This window comes from Anabrus simplex, chromosome 4, assembly GCF_040414725.1.
Source record: "Anabrus simplex isolate iqAnaSimp1 chromosome 4, ASM4041472v1, whole genome shotgun sequence".
NCBI classification, from domain to species: domain Eukaryota; kingdom Metazoa; phylum Arthropoda; class Insecta; order Orthoptera; family Tettigoniidae; genus Anabrus; species Anabrus simplex.
Window position 1 is genome coordinate 304,893,010 of NC_090268.1, and position 24,067 is coordinate 304,917,076.

The 24,067-nt window shown below is 37.1% G+C and overlaps 2 protein-coding genes across 7 annotated transcripts in view; one reads left to right on the forward strand and one right to left on the reverse strand.

Moving 5' to 3' along the window:
- Use1 (Vesicle transport protein Use1) overlaps positions 1–24,067 on the reverse strand; it is a 195,817-nt gene that overhangs the window by 85,563 nt on the left and 86,187 nt on the right. For 4 of the 5 annotated variants that reach the window (XM_067145655.2, XM_067145652.2, XM_067145653.2 and 1 more), the window contains exon 3: positions 4,402–4,551. The gene's annotated coding sequence lies outside the window, so the exon portion shown is untranslated. Of the gene's footprint in view, positions 1–320; positions 412–4,401; positions 4,552–24,067 lie in introns of all 5 variants that reach the window. The other variant, XM_068227256.1, reaches the window with a different exon arrangement.
- Positions 1–24,067, forward strand: part of LOC136871922 (acetylcholine receptor subunit beta-like 2) — a 116,894-nt gene that overhangs the window by 34,515 nt on the left and 58,312 nt on the right. For both annotated transcript variants that reach the window (XM_067145650.2, XM_067145651.2), the window contains exons 4-5: positions 10,335–10,379; positions 10,478–10,584. In XM_067145650.2, coding sequence (XP_067001751.2) covers positions 10,335–10,379; positions 10,478–10,584 — 152 coding nt within the window. The remainder of the gene's footprint in view (positions 1–10,334; positions 10,380–10,477; positions 10,585–24,067) is intronic.

The window sequence follows — 24,067 nt, forward strand, 5'->3', positions numbered from 1 at the left end:
TTGAGATATTTCTGGTGAGATAAAGAGTTTACAGTGAATATCTTCCAAATATGAGGTGGTGGTGGTAGTGATTGTTGTTTTAAGAGGAAGTAAAACTAAGAAACAATCCTCTCCTAACTTAGATGTGAAGCTTCCATGAGATATTTTATTACTATTAAGTTCTTTTCCAGGCTGAAGCATGCTTTGTTTTATGTACTGGATGTAAAGGTTGTCTATGTTTTGAATACATTACAGTATACTTCGTCCAGAGGAATGATGTACCCCTACTTGATCAAAGGTAATTAGTCTCCCAGGCAGCTAAAATCAACTCCGAACCTTGCCTTATATAACTTTCCATCCACTCCTCCGTCTCTCGATAGTCAGCTGCAGTATTTGGATGCAGGCGAAATGAAGCAGCTGATTTCTGTCAGACTTAAAAAAACATATCCATGTCACACAAAGAACCAAGACATGGAAATATCAGTTGTAGTTAAACATTCCTGTGAAACATATAAAAAATTGTCATTTGACAGAACCAAGATTTTTTTAGCAGTTGTGGCCCCCAGAATCTTGAAAGAAAAATCCAAGAAGCTATAGAAATTAAGAAACACCCAAACACCTATTAATTTAGAGGAAGGCTACAAAATGAGCAGTTCTTGGATGCCTATAATAAACAAATGGCGAATATGCAGGTCAGACCATGAAAATAAAACTTTAACAAGTTCTCCAATCAGTCAAACACTATAAATAAATACATAAATATAACAATTACAACCCTATAACATACCTGTAAAAAAGCCACATTATTAAACAAAGAAGACATGTTTCATTCTTGAAAGATCATCATTAGATTCTAAATATAACTTAGGAGCTTTTCAGTCTGTCAAATACCGGGCGAGTTGGCCGTGCGCGTAGAGGCGCGCGGCTGTGAGCTTGCATCCGGGAGATAGTAGGTTCGAATCCCACTATCGGCAGCCCTGAATATGGTTTTCCGTGGTTTCCCATTTTCATACCAGGCAAATGCTGGGGCTGTACCTTAATTAAGGCCACGGCCGCTTCCTTCCAACTCCTAGGCCTTTCCTATCCCATCGTCGCCATAAGACCTATCTATGTCGGTGCGACGTAAAGCCCCTAGCAAAAAAACAAGTCTGTCAAACACATAAGTTCAATATAAATATTACACGATAACATACCTGTAAAAGTACATACTGTTAAACAAGGAATAAAAATACACAATATTTCTTTTGATGTTCAACGATTCACTTTTATTTTTGTTGTGTAAAATTTTTAGATCTGTGCTGTTGATGTCTCTGAAATGGTTTGAATTGTCATACACCTGCTCTCCAAAGGCTGAATGTAGAATGCATCTAATTGCATTTTAAAGTTCTTTGTATCTGGTATGGAAATTCTGTTTTGTTTGGCCTATATGTGGTGTTGTAGTTCGGTTCTTGACATTTAAATTCATAAATCCTCTTTTGTTTAAAAGAATTATTACAATTTGCTTTACAATGCACCAACACAGATAGGTCTCGTGACGACCATGGCATATGAAAGGGCTAGGAGTGGGAAGGAAGCAGCCATGACCTTAATTAAAGTACAGTCCCAGCATTTACCTGGTGTAAAAATGGGAAACCACGTAAAACCCTCTTCAGGGCTAGCAATAGTGGGGTTCAAACCCACTATCTCCCGAATGCAAGCTCACAGGACCCTAACTGCACGGCCACTTGCTCTGTCATAAATTCCTGACTTGGAGAAAGGGTTTTTTTTTTTTTTTTTTTGTTGCCATTGATGCTTTCACGGCCCGTACTTACAGACATGATATAGGCTTTTGGGCTTATGCAGTGTCAAGAAAATAAGGTGAAATTCTTTATGTTTCATAGATCAAGAAGCCTTTCTCGTGGACAGTCAAGATTTTCTTCTGATGACGCAGAGCACGGTTCTCTGCGAAACGTAAAAAATTTCACCTTATTTTCTTGACACGGCATAAGCCCAAAAGCCTATATCATATCTAAAAGGGTTTTTTATTTAGGCTGCATTTGCTGATGTCTCTTTGCAGTCTTAAAAGTCTGGAATGGGGGTAGGGTATTCTTATCCGCAGTAAATTCTCTGAATTTACGCATCATTTTAACCATTCTATAGACGTTTTTGTAGGTTCATTTTAATCACTAAAAGCATCTTAATTTAATAATAATAATAATAATAATAATAATAATAATAATAATAATAATAATAATAATAATAATAAAACTACAAATACACTTCCACGATTGACGTTTAAGTCACCAAAAAATGCACCAGAAAATGATGTAAGGAAAATTACCCATACATTAACCAGCCCATTAAATGCTCATTAAACAACCCCTATACATTTCCCAAAACAATTTTTGAAGACAAAAACATAAGTCTCAAACTAAAAACAGTTGAACGGAAACAATATACTCTATCGGACACACAAAGGGCTTCCAGGTCGGAGAGGATGAGAAAGTTCTGGGAGAAGAAAAAGAAGAAATTAACTCAAATGTATTGATTTAAATGCTCCAATGTGGGCGTAAAATATGTAAATAATAAATTATAATAATAACAGTAATTTGGATTTAGATTCAGAAGAAATGTAGGAACATGTGAAGCAATCCTGACTTTCCGTCTGATCTTAGAGGATCGAATAAAGACAAGCCCATGTACATGACATTCGTAGATCTAGAAAAGGCATTTGATAATGTTGACTGGACCAAGCTATTTAAGAGTCTGAAGGCGATTGGGATCAGATACTGGGAACGAAGAATTATGTATAATCTGTATAAAAATCAGCTTGTCCCCCCTCCTTTTCAATGTTTATATAGAACAGGCAGTAAAGGAAATCAAAGACAAATGTGGGAAAGGAATCACGATCCAAGGAGAAGAAACAAAACCCCGAGATTTGCTGATGTTATTTTATCCGAGACTGCAGAAGATCTGGAGAAATTGCTGAATGGTGTGGACAGAGTCTTGGGTAAGGAGTATAAGATGAAAATAAAGAAGTCCAAAACGAAAGTAATGGAGTGCAGTCGAACGAAGTCAGGTGATGCAGGAAACATTAGATTAGGAAATGAAGTCCTAAAGGAAGTAGATGAGTATTGTTACTTGGGTAGTAAAATAACTAGCAATGGCAGAAGTAAGGAGGACATAAAATGGAGACTAGCACGAGCAAGAAAGGCCTCCCTTAGGAGAAGAAATTTGCTCACTTCGAACATTGATATAGGAATTAGAAAGATGTTTTTAAAGACTTTTGTCTGGAGTGTGGTATTGTATGGGAGTGAAACATGGGACGATAACTAGCTCAGAAAGAAAGAGAATAGAAGCTTTTGAAATGTGGTCTTACAGAAGAATGCTGAAGGTGAGATGGATAGATTGAATTACAAATGAAGAAATGCTGAATCGAATTGGTGAGAGGAGATCGATTTGGCTAAATTTGACCAAAAGAAGAGATAGAATGATTGGACACATCTTAAGACACCCAGGAGTTGTGCAGTTGGTTTTTGAGGGAAGTGTAGGCGGTAAGAACGATAGGGGTAGACCAAGGTGGGTGGCATGGAGCGCTATATCAAACCAGTCTAAGGACTGATGACTCAAACAACAACAATAGCAATAATAATATTAATAATAAATCTTGAAGTATAATTCAAAGTAACTGCTGACCACCGCAGCATTACGTAATGTATAGTTACCGTTAAAGTACCCAGCTGGCCTCAAACCAAAGATAAAGCAATAACTGCTTGCACTACTCCTTAAACTGACAAGGAAAGTGGACATACTACTGAGCACTTCACTAAAATAAGCTATAACTACAAATATTAAAGGGTATGAAAAGAATTTAAACATAATGTTTCTACACTTCTAATCTAATTTCTTCAATTTATAATAATTATAATCTGATGATGTTCGTTCAAGAATGAGACATGTTATTCTTTGTTTAACAGCATATTTTTTTAATTCTTAATAATGTGCTCTTTTACTTTATGTTACAGGGTTATAGTTGTTATACCATATTTAGTGCTCGACAGAGTGGAGAACTTAAAAGTGACATTAACTAGGTAGACACTGGAAAATATGGCTTCATTTTTATCAAAATAACAGAACTTGAAAATACATGACGTACCCTTAAGTTAAAACAGCACTGGAAATTCCCAGCTGACCATCGAGCAAGAGGTATGTTCCCATTCCTGATGTTACAAAATGCCCCCCAGGGCTTGCAGTAACCGGGGAATAGGGAGGGGAGGAGAGACTATATAAGGTGAGGCACACTGACCACCTTCGTTTCAAGTCACATATACTATATATATTATAGAGAGAGAACAAGAAACGAACACACAATAGAACAAACACAATGGACCCCACAGGAGGTCTTCGAAGTATGAAAGAAAGTTTGTCAATATTATCACATACCACATTGGCCATATATTAGGCTTTCTCTCCTTTAGTCTGTTTTCTATGAAACCATCATGGAGTCAGTATTTCTTCCCTTGTTCCTTTATTACTCTGGAAACAAAACTGGACTCCCAAATCAGCTCCCTTTTTTTAGTAATTTTGTAATGGCTGAAGAAAAAGAGAGATGAGAAAATAAGAATTAAAATGACAAATAAACCATTAAAGACCAAAAACATTTTAAAAATATAAAGGAGGGACTAAAACAACAAAATGGTGATAGCACAAATGAGCAAAGAAAAGAACAGAGTACATCTTTTACAAGATACTAGAATCATTCCGTATTCACGGTTATCACTATACAAAGGAAAAATTAAGTGTATCTTCCTAATTCAATACATCACATAATTCCACCATTAGATGGAGTAATCAAATTCAAACATGTTTTGACTCGTTTGAGCCATCTTCAGTGAAAGAGGTGGGGGGGGGGCAGTTGAAGTAATTTAAATAATACAAGCTAAAAATGTGCCAAAAAACATAATGAAGGAACAAATGAAAAAACAAGAGAGACACAACGGAAATAAAAACAGCACAATATACAATATTTACATCATCATATGGAGCAATAAACAAATCGCTGCAATAAAATTCAGTGAAAACAGGGGTTAATACAAAATATAATTGAATCTAAAAACTGTGTTAACCTAAGAAAGGAAAAATGAAAACAAATGATACAGATGGAAATGAACAATAAGTGCACATAGCGAGGTTGCGGACCTGTTAGTCTCAAAAATTTTGGTTTTATAACAATTCAAAACAGGATAAAAATCACTGTGTCGAAAATTCAGGCCGAAAGTCTGCCTTTGTAGAAACACCATCATATTGAATGGCTAGGAGGGGAGTGGGAGCGAAAAAGTTTGAGAAATCAAGCCTGAGATAACGTGCAGGCGAAATTCATGTGACAATTGATGGAAAAATGACGATGAAATTTAAAACTTTAGAACAGCAGCATTCTCAATTTCTTCTCAATCTAGTGATCCCATTCTCGATTATTGTTTCATGATGTTGGCTGGTTTGTTTGCCTTATTTTAAAAGGTCGGGAGGGCCGCGACAAAAATTGAGAAGCTGTGTTAGAAGATGACAGATGTATGGTAAACTGTAAGTGACCATAGTGGAAACCGTCAATGAAGTTCCAATCTGTAATGGAAAATATGAGGTTGTGTGAGAAACTTGGGCTGATAAGTAAAAAGCTTTGCTTGGTCGTTTCTCTGGGATGCAGGGCTCTATGAATCTGCAAATCGCTGTAACCATTACCCTTGAATGCGACTTTGAGCGTGTCCATCTCCACCTGGATATATGATGGCTCACAAATTTGTCGCGCCATCTTAGCGAGTGCCGTGAGAATGCCTTGTTTTTGTGCTGGATGGTGGTTAGAATCTGCATGAAGATAGCGATTTGTGCGGGTAGACAAAGCAAAACTCACAGAAGGAAGAAGTGAAGGGAACTGCCTACTTGCCTTATATTCACAACACCACAGATCGAACTGCCAAGGTCCTCCGCAAACACAATATAAAAACCGTGTTTGGCACTGCCACTAAAATTGCTCACAGTCAGAGTAAAACCAAGGACAAATTGACCCCACTTTTACATCCTGAGGTATACAAAATTCCCAGTACTTGCGGTAAGGTATACATCGGCCAAACATGCCGGTCCTTTGGTACCCGTATCAAAGAACATGAACGTAATATTCGTCTCAATCAACCAGACAAATCAGCATTAGCTGAGCATGCTTTATCATCCGGTCATGATGTCACGTTCCAAGATGCTCGAGCTCTTACCCACAATAGACACTACAGGTCCAGGATTATACGGGAAGCTGTGGAAATACGTAGAAATCCTAACAATTTCAATAGGGACACCAGCTATCAATTAAGTAATACCTGGTTGCCAGCCATTAAGAATTTACGTAGGTAGTTCCCTTCCCTGTCCCTTCACTATTGTTATTTCGTCTCAGTGTTTTCCAAATTCATATGTTCCTCGTTACCAGATGTTTCATTCCAGGCTTGTGTCTATGTCATACAGCTGTCAATGTCATATGTTACGTACACAAGTTATGTGAAAAATTAGACTGATTTTGATGGTTCAGTCAGCTTCCGCTTTAAATGCTAGCGTTGTGCCACGTCCTGGGGGCCATCTGGTGGCAAAAGAACGTACCATTTCCACTTCTATTATAATGTCTAAATTCAAAGAGTCATTGTTTAAGAAGCCTTTCTCATGGACAGTCGAGATTTCTTCTGAGGACGCAGAGCACAGTTCTCTGCGAAACGTAAAGAATTTCACCTTATTTTCTTGACACGGCATAGCCCAAAAGCTTATACAGAATCATGTCTATAATTACGGGCAACATATGGAATGAATGTTTCAAGTAGAATGTTCTTTTTTTTTTTTTCATTGATTTCATTTAAATTGAGAGAGGGGTTCATAAATTGATCTAAATCGATGTGGATGCTCTCGAGAACATTGACCAAGGTGTCTTTTTGCTCATAAAGCAAGATCTTAAGATCTTTATCTATTGAAGTGTATTCGTGGCTGGATGCTTTATTGATGTTCACTCATAGCTGAAAAACGATTATATTTGAGAGCATTACGATGTTCGGTGTATCTTATGACAAAATTGCGGCCTGTTTGACCTATATAGCTGGAACTGCAGGATTGGCATTAATGTTATTATTGTTATTGTGACAGTGTGTGGATTGAAAATGAGTTTGAAGTTGGTGTGAGAGGTTCTAAACGCTATTTTGATTTTTTTAAATATATATATATTAGAAATTTGGTAAATGCTAAAGAAAAGTTTTCCACATTCACTTTCAACAATAGTAGCATCAATGAAATTAATGAGAAACCTAACATTCTTTTTGACATCATTTATCCTATTTATATCAAAAGAAAACCAAATAAAAGTCAACATTAAACCCTCCAAATCATATACCCGTAACCAATCCACCCCCACCTGACCTTCCCCACTCACAACCACCAAGAGCTATTCCTTTATACCCCACTAGCCAGTCTGTCTAATATTGGTATTATGTAAATACATACTAGTTCGTAAGGCAACTAAAGTTCTATCTCATACATTTTCTTTATACTGTTTCCCATTTAATTTTACTTTTCTTTTCTAAACATCCACTTTATATAGATCACTTTATATAGACCACTTTATATAGACCAGATCAGAAGGCCACAAATTCATACTGGGAATATCCCTATGAATACCATAAAAATGGCAGTTTACATACTTTTATCAATAGTTAAATCTGAAGAACAAAGACATCCATCACATATAGATCATCTTTTTAACTCCATAATGATCATTATGAATATTTCCGGCTAGAGCAAACACATGTTGATAAAACGGCATTGCAGTAAGGTCCTCTGTTTGGGAGCATTTTTATATGTCTTAATCTTTTCTTGTTTCACTGGGTGGATTAACGATTCTTTTCTGGGCTTGAGAAACAACCATTTTTTTAACAGTCTTTAACAGTGTATGAAAACATCCTGACAGCCCTGAAGATATGGATTTGCAAAAAAAAAAAAAAAAAAAAAAAATTACTTTTCTTTTCTAAACATCCACTTTATATGGAATAATTTGAAAGATCACTCCACCAGATCAGAAGGCCACAAATTCATACTGGACATATTTCAAATATGGAGGTATTTAAAACCAGTTTTGATTTAATATTTTCCATAGATGAAGTTTCTCACGTGTAGAGGTACGAGTCTTTGTCAAGAACATGTGCAGTGACAACTTCTCCAAAAATGTTCTTGTACTCAGTAGGCAAAAGGACAATTTCAGGTTTCCACAGCTTCATTTCAACACTTCCAAATATGCAATCTACGTAAGTCATAAATACTATTCTTCTACCAGCCGTAAGCAGCCATGTTTCTGCATCATATCATGTGACGTCCATAGAGCCTACGGATTGGTCAGAACGGATATAAAACCCATTGAAAATATATACATGTAGGAGTTACGTCACTTTGCACATAAACGTAGTTTTATGATCACTATTTACATGGTATATAAGATGTACCGAGACTTAAACTTCCACTATACGTTGAGAAAACCTATAAGCTATTTCACGAAAGGAAAAAATTTAAAATCATCAATTTTGGAATTACATCACTTTGGAAATAAGCTCTTCAATTATAAACCTAATTTCTTGTATATTGTTGTTTGGGTCATCGGTCCTTAGACTATGATCACAAGTATAAAGATTAGACTTTCCACCTAATCAATACTATTATTTATTATTAGGTACTTAAAACATTTTACATTACAGTACCGGTTTTGACCCTATGTATGGGTCATCTTCAGCTGCTGAAGAACCTGTATCTTTTTTTAAAATAACATATAATGTTAAAACACTACTTATTCTAATTTTAGATGACTAATTCTAAATTACATTGATACGTTGTATTGTTAAAATGTGCTTGGATGAGAAATGTGAAAGTCTAAAATTGTTCAACAGTTCATTATGATGTCACTGATCTGGATGTTTAAAAAAAAAAACCATATATATATTTTTTGATTCTTGTATTACAATGTTAAACAGTCTTATTTTAAGTTTTAAAAACATATCATTTCTAATTTAAATGGTACTATGTTTTGCATCAGTAGGAAGTCTATGTTTTCTAAAAGTTTAATAAAAGAAGTATCACATGTTTTGATGTCCTCCAAGCACATTTTAACAATACAACGTATCAATATAACTTCGAATTGGTCATCTAAAATTAGAATAAGTAGTGCTTTAACATTATATGTTATTTTTAAAAGAGATCAAGGTTCTTCAGCAGCTGAAGATGACCCAGACAGTGTTTCTCCTTGATATCTCATAAGTCATTGTAAAAAATGCTGTGTATAGAAAAACAAATGAAAAATATAGTCAAGAAATACAGGGGAAGAATATCTGAGTTCTGCAACAAAAAATGTTGTAAGTGCAAAGGTATTGAGAAAATGGGTTGAGATAAAGTTGATGAAATATTTCAAGAATTTGGGGAAATTGGGGATTACAAGTTTTGGAACCACTATTTAAATAAACTAATGACCAGTGTGGATGTGAAAAGATCGCATGTAACTGACAGACTTTCTTACAGATTGGGCACAGTACTTTATAAAGTCATTCATGTAAATAATAGTTGCAAAGTTTGCACAGTAGCTTTTCAGAACATCCATGGTTTGGGTGAAAAAATACTGCAACTCTGAATTTAATTTTAGCTTTTCATTTCCCATGTCTGAAACCTGCAACTATTGTGATAAAACTGCTACTGTACTGTAAAAGGTTTTAAGTACCTTATAATAAATTAGGTGGAAAGTCCAATCTTTATGCTTGTGATCATTGGAAATATCAATACGGGACATGAAGCTAATAGATTACGACAGTCCATAGACCGGTTTGATGCAACTGTCCATGCCACCCTATCTTGTGCTAACCTTTTCATTTCCATGTAATTACTACAGTCTACATCACCTGACGTCATTTGACTACACTCTATTACTTTTGTTTTGTATCTATTTATTTTCATCTTGTACTCCTCCTCCAAGAATGTGTCCATACCAGTCAGCAATTTTTCCAAATCTTCTGCAAACTCAGATAAAATAACAATATCATCAGCAAATCTCAAGTTTTGATATCCTCTCCATGGATTGTGATTCCCTTTCCAAATACCTATTTGATTTCCTTTACTGCCTGTTTCATATAAACATTGAAAAGGAGAAGGGATAAACTCCAGCCTTGCCTCACACCTTTCATGACTGCTGCTTCTTTTTTCATAGCCCTCGATTCTTATCACTGCAGACTGATTTTTGTACTGATTGTGGATAATCCTCCTTTCTTGGTATCTAATTTCCTGTACATAAAATGCATACACTAATTCAAATATTTTTATCCTTTCAGGATGAGAAAAAGTCAGTAATATCAATAAGAGGAGAAGTAACTATGGTAAGACGTTGCCAGTAATATTATATCTTAATTTTAACAATACAGGAATTATTTACAGTCATTAGAAACACAACCTGACAAACACCAGTCTGTTACAGCACTGGGAAGACCAAAAATTACAATGGAAACCTCAAGATTATGATAACATCTCTCTACTCACAGTTCTTCACCATGAAGTTTGGCAGCCAGAATTAATTCTCTACAAGTAAGTTTTATTTTTTTATATTGTGTTCAGAATACTATTCAAGAAAAAAGAAAAAAAGATATATTAGGCTAGAATAATCAGAGTTCTAAACTTTTAACATTGTCATAATTACTAACGACTGCAACATGTGCATCAAAATCAGTGTTAACATATTTCTCACCAGTGTTATCTGAAGGTACTCAAATACACTAGCCTCAAATGGGCAGGTTAAAGACCTCCTGCGAGACAAAAATTCTAGCACTCAGCATCTCCGAAAATCCTTCCTGATGTCCGCAGTAGTGTTGATGCAACCTGGATGAAATGGCGACAAGTCAATGGAGTCCATTGTTATCAACAGATGGCCAAAAGGCTCAAGGCTGTCAAGACTGTCATTTGTCTTGTTACCTCTATGGAACAGAGTGCTGGACGGCAACATCAAGGCATGAACAGGTACTCCAAGTGATGGAGATGCGTATGTTTTATTGGTGGAGCCTTGGGTTGATACAATGAGATCATGTGTCAAATGAGACTGTCTGTCTGTCTTAGAAGGGGTGTGGTTCCGATCGTAGAGGAGATGCGGAATATGCAGATGAGATGGCATGGGCACGTTATCCAAAGTGCCGTGGATTCAATCACTAACATGGCTTTCGAGATTGGACCCTGTCCGAAGATGGCCATGTGATGATCTGGGAAGCACTGGTTAGATATCGATATGCAAGACATGAAAAATAGCCAATGTCACACCTGAAGATGCATTTGACTGCAACAAATCATGACAAGGCAAATATACAGACCCTGCAATTATGCAGGAATAATATAAGGAAAGAGAGAAAGCAACTCCAAAAATTGTAAAAGTAGTAAGTGGGGCATGAAGTAAATAATATTAGCTGTTATTATTTTTAAGTACAGAAGTCTGGACAATATTCTAGTTGGATTGAACCAAGACCACTTTGAATTATCGACTATTAAGATTATAAATTCATACCGGGCAAGTTGGCCATGCAGTTAGGGGTGCACAGTTGTGAGCTTGCATCTGGGAAATAGAAGGGTTCAAGCCCCACTGTAAGTAGCCCTGAACATTGTTTTCTGTGGTTTCCCCATTTTCATACCAGGCAAATGCTGCTGTGTATTTCCTGCATCACCTGACCATTCATCTGCACTCCATTACTTTTGTTTTGGACTTATTTATATTCATCTTGTATTCCTTATCCCCATCCATACCATTCAGCAATTTCCCCAGAACTTCTGCAGTCTCAGATAAAATAATAATATCATCAGCAAATCTCAGGGTTTTGATTTGCTCTCCTTGGATTGTGATTCTCTTCCCAAATTCCTATTTGATTTCCTTTACTGCCTGCCATGTCTCACACCTTTATGAATTGCTGCTTCATTTTCAAAGCCCTTGATTCTTATCACTCCAGACTGATTTTTGTACAGATTGTAGATAATTTGGTCCTATCAACATTATCGAATGCCTTTTCTAGATCTACGAACACCATGCGTGTGGGCTCGTCCTTCTTAGATCGATCCTCCATCTGAACCATGGATACACCGGATGTATTGACAGAATCAGAGAAAACCTAAAACAATCTCGCAATACACAGGACAGTATACACAAAAGGACCGCGTACAGAAAACAATATCCAGAAATGGATGATCGCTAGAGTAAATACTTAAGAAAGGGAGAAGAGGAAGATAAGTCAGAGCAGAAAACTTCCTAGCACGTGCCGGTAAATTTACAGAAACGAAGCTGGTGTAATTGAACACCTTCAAATAACACCAGATTGAGTCAGGATCGAACCTGCCAACTACTCAGCTCCATTACATCACATCTACAATTAATTATATTCAATCATATGGACTCAAAAATCAGCAGTTCTAGTCATTTCTGGCTGAAATTGATTCTGAATATGGCAATGTAATTTATCATAGCTAGATACACTGGCTTAGTTATGGTTATATTTCAAAACACTTCTTTCGCCTTTGAAGGGTGGATCAAATACAAATGGGAATTATTTTTTTTAAATTTATTGCATCAACCAAAGAAAATACACATATAGAGATCACTTTTCTACATAGTGTCCTGCCTTTGATACACATTTTTTCCATTGGATTGGTAAGTTTTTGATGCTGTCCTGATAGAAAGAAGAGGGACATGTACGGAGCCAGTTGCGCAGGAAACTCTTCTACACTTGCGTCATCATCGAACCACTGTCCTCCTAGGTCTTGTTTGAGTGGTCCAAACAAATGGTAGTAGCAGGATGATAAATCTGGACTGTACGGAGTGTGTTCCAGAGGTGGCCAGTGAATTTCCTCCAGTTTTACCCGCGTTAAAGCGGCAGTATATGGCCTTGCATTATCATGGAGAAGAATGACATTTCCAATCAATTGCCGGCGTCGCTTGTTGCAATATGCAGCTTTTGCTTCATCCAAAAGGTGACAATAATATGCTGCATGAATTATCTTCTATTTGTGAAGAAAATCCACCAGAAAAACACCCGTGGAGTCCCAGAAAACAGTTGCAAGCACCTTTCCAGCAGATGGGTATGTTTTGGCCTTGACCGAACCTGCTTCGTCTCCCTGCCTGCTTGCTTGCTTGCTTGCTTGCTTGCTTTGACTCTGGGGTGTAATGATGCACTCAAGTTTCATCACAAGTAACAATATGATGCAAGAAATCCTCTCCTTCCTCCTTGTAGCGACGCAGAAGTCTCCGACAACCTTCCTGGCATATATATTTTTGTTTCTGGTCGAGGAGACGAGGAACCCACTTGGCAGACGATTTTCTGAAGTGGAATTCATCTCAGATGATGGTTTGAACACTTCGTAACTTATTCCTATGGCTAAAACAGTTTGCAAAATTTTTATTCGCTGATCTACACCAATAATGTCACGAATGGCAATGATGTTGTCAGCAGTGATGCTTGTCCGCGGTCTCCTTCCATGAAGTCCATTTTCCAGAGCTTCTCTTCCTGCCACAAATGTTTTAGCCCACTCATACACTCGAGTCTGGGAAAGTGTTTCTTCTCCAAACTGTGTGTGGAACCGTCTCAAAATTTTGGAAGGTTTAGTGCCCTCTTTTGCAAGAAATTTGATAATGATGCATTGCTAACAGACGTGTGCACCTCTTGCTCACTCATGGCATACTGAAGCAACCCAGCTCTCCACCGTCATTCGCACGCGCAGACCCGCAGACCCCTTCTCCAGACATCCCCACCAACATCCTGGCAAAACCCTGACTCAGAATTATTATTAACAGCAGTGGTACATTCAAATTCCCATTTATATTTGATCTGCCTTCATATGAACATGAAACACAAAGCAGTGGCAGAATTTGGTAACAAGAACTGGATGTGGGATTTAGCAGTACTCAAAGACTTAATGCAACATTTAAATATTTTGAATAAGGAATTACAAGGGGGAGGCAGGCTTTTAAATAAGGTGTATAGTTATGTGTTAGCACTTGAAAACAAACTGAAATTATTTTGACAGTAATTAGAGAAGAATAAGTTTCCACACTTTTCATATCATACTGATTAAGAAGCAATCGCAAAAATGTGATCGGTTTGTAAAGCTGATTAACTTATAGAAGAATAAGTTTGAAAACAGACTTGAAGACTGAATGCAGGGAAAATTTGTTTGTTCAAAAATTCAATTTCAGTTGACTTAAGTGACGAACCTGTGCAACTACAGCTGGAAATAATTGAACTTCAGTGTTATTTCCAGTTAAATGACAACTTACAGTTATTAACTTTTACAAGGTGCCTAAGTATGAAAAGTTTCAGGCTTTCTTAAAATTTGTGAGAAAATACATGTGCACATTTGCAAATATCTACAAACTGAATAAATATTTTCAAGAATGAAGGTAACAAAATCAAACTTGTATTCCCGCATCAGTGATGAAAACTTGAATTCCATTCTGAAGCTGGCTGTGTCAAATCTGTCTTCAAGACATTTCAGCACCATCACTTCAAGTCAGGGCCCAGACCTCTCAGTAATTGGCAAGTTTATCCGAAGTTACAGAGTATTGTTTACTTTTCTGAGTTTGTTTTATATTGTATAACTGGTTGGTCAAGCATTGAGGAAGAGGAAAGAAATGACTATGGTCTAAATACCTTGAATTAAAGAAATATCCCTACATTCACATCTAGAAAGCTGAGGGTTTCAGAGTGGAAGAACAGAAGTGTTAAAATAGGTGGAGACTAAAACTAGGAGGGAGGTTAGGAGCACATACACAGATGGGAAGAATGGAATGCACTGGCTCAGAGATGCACCCCCAGCCTCTCAACTCCTAAGCCACTTAAGCAGAGTATTTGTGAGAGGGAGAGGTGAAAGTGGGAATAATATTGTGCCCTCCATTTGTTAAGAAATCTGCCATATTAAATTGAGTACTCCCAGACTAATCAACAAATTAATCTAAAAGGCCACCTAATCGATACTTTATCTCTTTTGCCTTTGCCAAAAGTTGTTGATTATACTCATCGATACGGGCATGAAGTGGACAGCTTGCAATACGAATGCTAACCAAGCAGGAAATAGTACGAACATCTATCTTAAACTAAAGATGAAACTTGCAAAAGTAAGCACAGATATAACATTCCTGAAAGAATGTTTGATTAACAACCTGGTTCCTAAATTCTTAAAAGGGACACAAAGAAACAGTATACGCTCAGTATTCCAAATTTCAACCCAGAAAACAGTTAACCGTCTATGGCTTAAAAGAGAAATCAAATTTATGTATAGGAAGAAATCCTTCCTTAATAGGGAACTTTACCTAGCGCACCTTTCAGTGTCAATAAATTTAGTACCGTTAGAATGGGATTCTGTGCAAAAATACTGTAGAGATAAAGTAGAGAGTCTAATGAACAAGAAACAGGCGACATTGAATAAGAAGTTAGAAAACCTAAAAAGCAATGCCCTAACTAAACAATATAAGCCTCAACCTAAAACACCTTTCAATTGTGAAAAACTCCCACCCCCTGTAAAAAATTTGTCTAACACGACTTTTACAGAACAAGAACTACAAATATTACGCAAAGGACCAAATCATAATTGGCATAGTATCAACAACAAACTAGAATTAATACAAACGTTAGCAGAAACAGAAACGGCCATACAAACTCTTCCAGTCGACATTCAAAATGATGTACGGTACGAAGCAAAGAAAAAGATTCCCTCCGTAATTAAAGGATTATTAACTAATTCCGCCATTTCAAAAGTTGAGAAGGATCTTCAGCGTAAAATTAGGCAAAACGACGTAGTTATAACAAAAGCCGACAAAGGAGGAACAGTGGTAATATTAAATAAAACCGAATACATTAAGAAAACAGAAACTTTTTTCAATAGTAACAAGTTTAAGGTAATTGAGAAAGACCCCACCCTGAAAATCCAAAGGAATTTGAAAGGAATACTGAAGCAATGCACCTTCCTTTTAAATGACCAAGAAGTCCATAAACTCATAAATATGAACCCTGGACTTCCTAAGGCAAGAGCTATGCCTAAATTACATAAAAATGACGTACCTATTAGACCAGTAATTAATTTTCGGAAAAGTCCTACGTACAAAGCCTCTCAATTTATTCATAAGTTTTTGTCCCAAAACTATGTTTTTTATACCAAAACCTCGATAAAAAACTCTAAAGAGTTTTGTAAGGCCGCTAAAGATTTCAAATTAACTTGTTCTCACGTAACAAGTTCCTTCGACATTACAGACATGTATACGAACATTCCTATAAAAGACACTATCAAGATTATAAAAACTAATTTATTAGACCACAAACGCATCAGTAAACCTGAAATAGAAAACTTCATAACTATCCTGGAGTTCGTATTGAACCATAATTTCTTTTCTTTTAATAATAAAATTTATCAGCAAGACCTATGGGAGCACCGGCCTCCGGAATTTTAGCTAACATATACCTCGATCACTTGGAATACACTCAGATAGTAGGCCACATTAAAGGACTAGATTTCTGGGTACGCTTTGTTGACGATACTTTTGTCATTATAAACAAAGAACTTAATGACAGTCAAAGTATTCTAAATACCTTGAATACTTTAGACCCAAACATTAAATTTACAGCGGAAGAAGAAGAAGGTACACTCAAATTTCTAGATATTCAAACAATTCGGATAAACAACCATTTCCAGTTTAAAATACACAGAAAACCCACTTTTACACCGACTACAATTAAAAGCGATTCTTTACATCCCACTTCACAAAAGAAATCCGCCTACTACAGTTTCGTCAACAGGGCCTTTGAAATCCCGTTAACAAATACGGACAGAAAGAAGGAACTACCTTTCATTCGTTAACAAGCCTTACATAACGGTTTCAGTTTGAAATTCATTAACAAAATCATTACCAAGTGCAAATATCAACAACAAATTAAACTAAAGCAACAATCGGAGAATGCAAAGAAATACGTCAAATTCACCTTTAATAACCCGAGGATTTATGAAATCATGAATTTGTTTAAGAAGCACAATACCAAAATAGCTTTCTCAATCAACAACAATACAAAACAGATTTTTTAAATCACAATAAAGTCAATAAACTTAAAAATGACGAATTCCAGGAATCTGGCATTTACAGATTGACACGTACCCAGTGCAAAAAAAACATACGTGGGGCAATCCGGGAGGAGCTTTTTAATTAGATATCAGGAACATGTTAATGCAGAGAAATACAGAAGATACTCTGCTATGGGAGCTCATATGAAGGAGGCAAATCACAATTTCACTAACATCAGACAAGATCTCCAAATTATCAGTAGGATTAATAAAGGAAGTTTAATGAATAACCTGGAAAACATCCACATTACTCTCGATAAACTAGAGAACAGGGACGGAATCTAAACGAAACGAACGAAAAAAACCTCCTATACGAACAATTCGGTAAATACGTGGAAATGGTAAACAGTAAACAAACAAGACTAACAAATGAAATAATCAAACACGACGTCACTGAAACACAACCAGTAATCCCTCCCCCCCTCACAAGACGTACTAGATGACGACACAACTCTACTTCCCCTTCCTCCAGAATATTCCACGAACAATCAGACCATGTCACACCGCTATCACACTAGGTCGTGCACGAAGGCAGTTCTCCAAGGCAACGCGGATTAAACATTTGCCAGATAAGGTAAGTCAAGGCCACGCAATCTCGAATACAAATATCTTCCCGCTATCTATTTAGAATTCGGAGCTTTTTACTTTTATCATATGTCATATTTTAATATATTACGATCTCCTGCTGGTTACAGATCGCGAGGCAAGCTGCCCGAATCAGATCGCCATTTTATATAACAGAAGCCACCACAGGCTTTTAGCAAGTTAAACGACTAACACAATTTCTTTTATCACATTCCGAAGAGCAATTCTCGGAAGTTAAACAGTCAACACGGCCTTTTAACCACAAGAATATCACTCAAGGAAGTTATTAAATATAAACAACAAATACCTGAAGACTGGTGCATATGACATAAACTTTCATTCAAGCACAAGTGTTTTTTGAAAAAGTGCCTTACCATAGACACTTTAGAATATTTTAAAGTATGTTTATTAAAAGCAAAGTGTTTAACATCACCACAGACGCGAATTTTAATTAAGTTATTAATTTCTCACTAATGCCTGAAGATTATTACAAACACAAACTTTTTATTCACGCCACCTAATGTTATCAAAAATAATTTTACCATAGACGCTTTTAAATATTTTAAATATGTTTTTCATCATTTAAGTTTTTAAACACAATTGTAAACGATACTGTAATTTAAGTATCATTCACATAAATCTCCTTACCCCCCCCCCCCCATCTTCCATTTCATTTAAAGCATCTAGAACAATAGTTTTTAGATTCCCATGGGATATAGTTTTAAGATCCAATGTGCTTGCTTTTAAATGTTATCATCTAAGATTTTTTATATACAGCTGAAGATGACCACTAAGTGGTCGAAACATGTACTGTGTTTGTTAATGTATTTTTAAGTTTGCCAAAGGCAAAAGAAATAAAGTATCGATTAGGTGGCCTTTTAGATTAATTTGTTGATTATACTCATCGATATGGCCATGAAGTGGACAGCTTGCTATACTCCCAGACTAAGGTAAGGAAAGATCCCTAGGTCTCGAAATCCATTATTATTCTAGTTGGAAAAGAACTAGAGTTTATCGAGGAAGACTGTATATGAAAGATGAAGTAGAGGAGGGTGTTGTAAGTGTTCCAGCCACAATTGGGGCCCTGTGAGCACCATTACTTACACATGTGTGAACCCTGGGAAAGAGGCATCAGGTCTTAGGATTTACTAGGGGCAGAAAAATCTTGAAAAATAGGAACAATAAATACATGGTTTACAATGGATGAATTAAACTTTATGATATGATGAAGCTTTCTACAGCTTCGGGGGAGTGCTAAATTGGAAATCCAGAACAGAGTGATAAAAGGCTCCACGTTCTTTTATCAGATATGGAATCCAGTGTGGGACAAAGCAGTTCCCATAAAAGCCAAACAAACAATGTTCAAATCTTACCTCCTGCCAACCATGACATATGGGTTGGAGACCTGTGTGTTATTGAAAAGAGACATCAGCAAACTGCAAGCATGTGAAATGAAATTTTTACGATCTGCTATCCAAAAAACAAGAAGAGACAAAATTAAAAATGAGTGCATCAGAAATGACATGCACATGGAAGAAAGACTACACATTGCACAGTTGAAATGGTTTGGGCATGTGCAAAGGATGGAAGATACTAAAACCCCCGGACAATACTTGGAAATGGCAGTACCTGGAAGGAGACCTGTTGGACATCCCAGAAGAAGGTGGCTGGACCAAATAAATGCAGACCTTATTGAGAAAGAAACAACTTCGCAGGTTGTGAAAGCAGAGGAACTCTAATGACAGGAACCGATGAAGGCATATTGTTCACAACAATCCTACCCAGCCCGCTGGAAGGATACCCAGATGATGATGATGATGATGATGATGATGATGATAGGATGAACTACTCCTTGCTCTTTATGCAGTAGTTTCTGTGTATAACTGCATATTGATAGAAATTAGTTCACATCATCGTTGTCGAAGTAATAGTCATTGTTGTTGTAATTACTGCTGCTGTCATTGTGCTTGCTCTTGCAGATAACTTTCTAGTTCTTTTGTAAGCACTTGAATGAAATGAAAAAGAAATCACACTGTGATTAAACAGTGCAAGAGTGACTAAGTAGTCGTCATGAGGTAGTTACAGAGGAATGACAGTGAGAATAAAAACAGAGAGTGTGTGAAGGGGTGGCAATATTCTTGGGGCTGGCCCTTACTAGGTACGACGGAAAATAATCTCTTACTGGTTAGATGTAAGAAAAGGCCACATGGCCTTAATCCTGCTAGGATTTCAAAAAATCATATTTTAAAAAAAAATTACAGGTATTTATGAAGTTAATGACGTTCTGAGTCCAGAAGGTTCTGTTCATCTGGGCCATATTTTAGTAAAATAATTCAGGGCTTTATGTTATAGCAATAATGTATGCCTCCTTAAGGGAGAACAGCATTCTTCTTTGCCTTTGGCTCATCATCCATTGAAAATGTTTGGGATATGATCAAACAATGAATGAAGCGTTACAACTGTATGATGTATGGATGAATATCCTTAGAGCACCATTAGAATAATGTCTGATTTAATGTCACAACAGGAAAGATTTTATTGAATAGTTTGCTTCAGATACACAAAGCTAAAGTAACAGGGGCATCAGAGAAATCTATTTTCAGTCCAAACTTTCAGTGTGTTGGCAACCTCTGTACTTTGTGCAGTGGTACAGTCAACTCTAATGGTGCATGCTGGAAGTTCATATTAGGGGCATGTGATTCTATGAATCACACACTACATAGGGGTTAAAATATTGTGCTCAACGAGAGGGGTATTTGTTGACGTTACACTCACAGTAGAGCATTAGTGAACATTTCAGTTGCATGTTGTTTGTTACTGAATAGAGCAGGAACATGTCCCTGAATGGTCAGGGATGAGTCATCTGGGTTTGATTCCCGGCCAGGTCGGAGATTTTAATCTCAAGTGGTTAATTTCCTTGGCTCGGGGAATGGGTCTTTGTGATGTTCCCAACATCCCTGCAACTCACAAACCGCACTCCCCTCCAGCACAATAACATGCAATTTCATATACTCTGAATATGCCTCCCACCCTTGTCGGAGGGTCTGTCTTACAAGGGCTGCAGCAGACTAGCAACAGCCACACAAAATTATTATAGCAAGAACATTATAATATATGGCAGGAGTCATAGAAATGGATTTCCTTTTACGAAACATTACCTGATAACCTGGATGATCTTGTGGGAAGGATTAAGGCGGCAAGTGAAGTTATTACACCCTTTTTGCTAGTGAGGGTGTAGGAAAGCGTTATGAGGCATATAGTGTTTTGTGTGGAATAAGGGGTGGGTATTTTGAACATACTTTTTAAATAAAATGATACTGCACCATAACAAAATTACACTATTTATGCTTTCCTTCATTCCAATATTCAAGGCTTTCTTCTGCAGGATAGATGATTCTGCTGTAAAGATAAAGCAGACTGGTTGCTGTCACATCAGGAGTTTGGACTGAATATCTACATCTTTCAAGCATTGTAATTGCATTAGTAATATCTATTGCCATTCTCCTTATTCTCCCCTTTACCGCTAATAACAAATTTCGTGGAATTCAATTTTACCCTATCAATCAAATGTTATTTTGATCAATAGTCTCTATTGTTATCCTTTTAACATGAATTAGGCCACCCAACTCACTGAGCTGTATGAATCTGAAAGACGCTGAACAAGGCAGAGGTGGGCACACTCATGTTTTATTCTGTACATCTTGTACATCCGACAGTAAAATGTTAAATGATTCTTCAGAATTGCATAATAATACATATTTAGTGAAAATGAGATTACTATCACAAATGCCTCCTGGTATACAGAAATCTATGAACAGCAATGCATTAAATTCCAGTTTCAAAAAACACAACCAAAGTATTAATGGCAAGTGATAAGGAATACCAATTAGATAAATGACCGATACCACAAATGATGCATAGAAAATATATCATATAGAATACAAATAAGATAACTGTATCAACAAGGAAGTTGGCAAAAACGTTTGGCCTGTGTGGCTGTTACTTGCTTTGAGAAGTGTGTCAGCAGCCCTGAAGATATTTCTCCTAGGTTTCCCCTTTTTCACACCACACAAATGTTGGAGCTGTACCTTAATTCTGGATGTTAGAGGTGAACTATAGTAAGTGGCATTTCATTAACCTTACAAGAGAGCACAAAGAAGCTGCTGAGATGTATATTTTGCCAACTTTAAAGCAAGTCGAATTGACGGTTCTAACCATGGTAAACTATCGTAAGAGCCAATACAATAAGGAGTGCAGCAGATGGCATAAGGTTGAACTGTTGTATGATCACTTTATCGCTGGGTTCTCCTTGCACATACATACAATAGTATCACATAGCTTATCTCTATTCCTGCAAAACATACAATAGTGTACCCATAAGAGGACATGACCAAAACAAGTAAGTTGGGGAAAGGGGGAGAAGTAGCAGCCATGACATTAATTAAGGTGTGAAAATGGGAAACCATGGAAAACCATCTTCAGAGGCTGTCAGTGGAGGGATTCAAACAACCATCTTCCGAATGCAAGGTCACAGCTATGCAACCTCAACCACACAGCTAAATCGCTCAGTACTGAAAGCATTCTTTAATGCACAGAATTAGTCATTTTTGCATTTATGATAGTTTACCTCTGGCATCCAGAATTAAGGCCAAGGATGCTCCCTTGTCAGTCCTAGCATTTTTCTGAGTTTATAACCTTATTGTCATCATAGACAATGAAGTTATGGAAGGAAAGAAATGTAAATGCAAAGAAGAATATTATGCCAGGAATAAAGCAAACAAGGTTGAAAGGTCCACTTACAAATACTAATTGAATGACATCCCATAAAACATCATCAGAACGGAGAATGATCAAAAGTGGAAGATGAATCAGCATATACATATTTTGTAAAGAGAAATCAGGAGCATCTGCAGTTATGGAGTAATGCACACTTTGGTTTACACGGAGTAACATAGATACATGTATTCAGTATTGCTAAGCTGTTGTTGAAACGCAAAAGTCCTGTGGACATGAGAGGATACAGTAAGAAGACTCATTCTATCTCACGTGAAATCATCATCATCATCATCATCATCATTTTCCACCTCCAGTTTCCCGGGTGTGGTGTACAAGCACTCGTCACTTCTTCCCGTCAAAGTATAGTTTCTGTTCCTCTATGTCCTCCCACTTGGCATTCCTCTTGCTGATCTCCAATTTCACTGTGTCTATCCATCTATTCCTTGGTCTCCCAACTGGCCTCTCCATTTTCACTTCTCTGTCAAAGTAATTCCTTGCTGTTCTCGTTCCGTCCACCCTCATAACATGTCCAAACCATTGTAGCCTGCACCTTCCTAAAAACCCTGTAACAGTTATTTTTATGACAGCCTCCTTCCTGTTTGCTTCATTTCTAATCTTGTCCTTCCTGGTCTTTTGATTCATTGTTCTGATGAATTTAATTTCTGTTGACTGGATTTTACTACCTGCCTTGTTATGCAGGGTATATGTTTTAAGTCCATATGCGAGAATTGGAATGAAGTAGGTATAAAACATGGTCAATTTTACTTTCTGGGGTATTTTGATTGATGATTGTTGTTTAAAGGGGCCTAACATCGAGGTCATCAACCCCTAATGGTACGAAATGAGATGAAATGAAATGACAACTTAAAAAGTCCAAAATCCTCCACTGGCCAGAATTCAAAACGTGAGGACGAGGAATGAATGGATGGATGGATGGATGGATGGATGGATGGATGGATGGATGGATGGATATGAATTTAAAACGATCAGTGGATCCGACCCACAATGCCTCACATGCACAGAAGCTGGCACAAAACAACAGTATTACTGACGAAGGGACTGTTTCTATAACACGATGCTGAATCGATTATGCTGATAGTCGAAACGGGTCCAAAATCCAGGTCATTGGCCCCTCATAATGGTATTTATCACTAGGAAAATAGAACCATGCTATGTATAATGTTGTGGTACTAATCAAAAGCAGCAGAGACTCGCGGTATTCCACATATTATGGTACTATTCCCAGGTAGTGTAATTCGCACATGTAACACAGACCTATGGTGTTTTGCACATTGCGGCGCTATTTACAGGCAACACAAACCTATGGCATTCTTCACATAAGTGGACTAACCACAGGGACTCGTACTATCCCGTGGAATTCCTCACATAGTGGGAACTGAGCATAGGTAAGGCAGAACCATGGTGTCGCTAATCCCATGGTGTCGCTCATATAGGGGTACGAATCACAGGTACTGTAGGACCCATCTCCTGATTCACACACTGTCGCCACTAATCACAAACCTATTGCGTACCTAACATAGTGGTACTACGCGCAAGTAAATGCGACCCATGG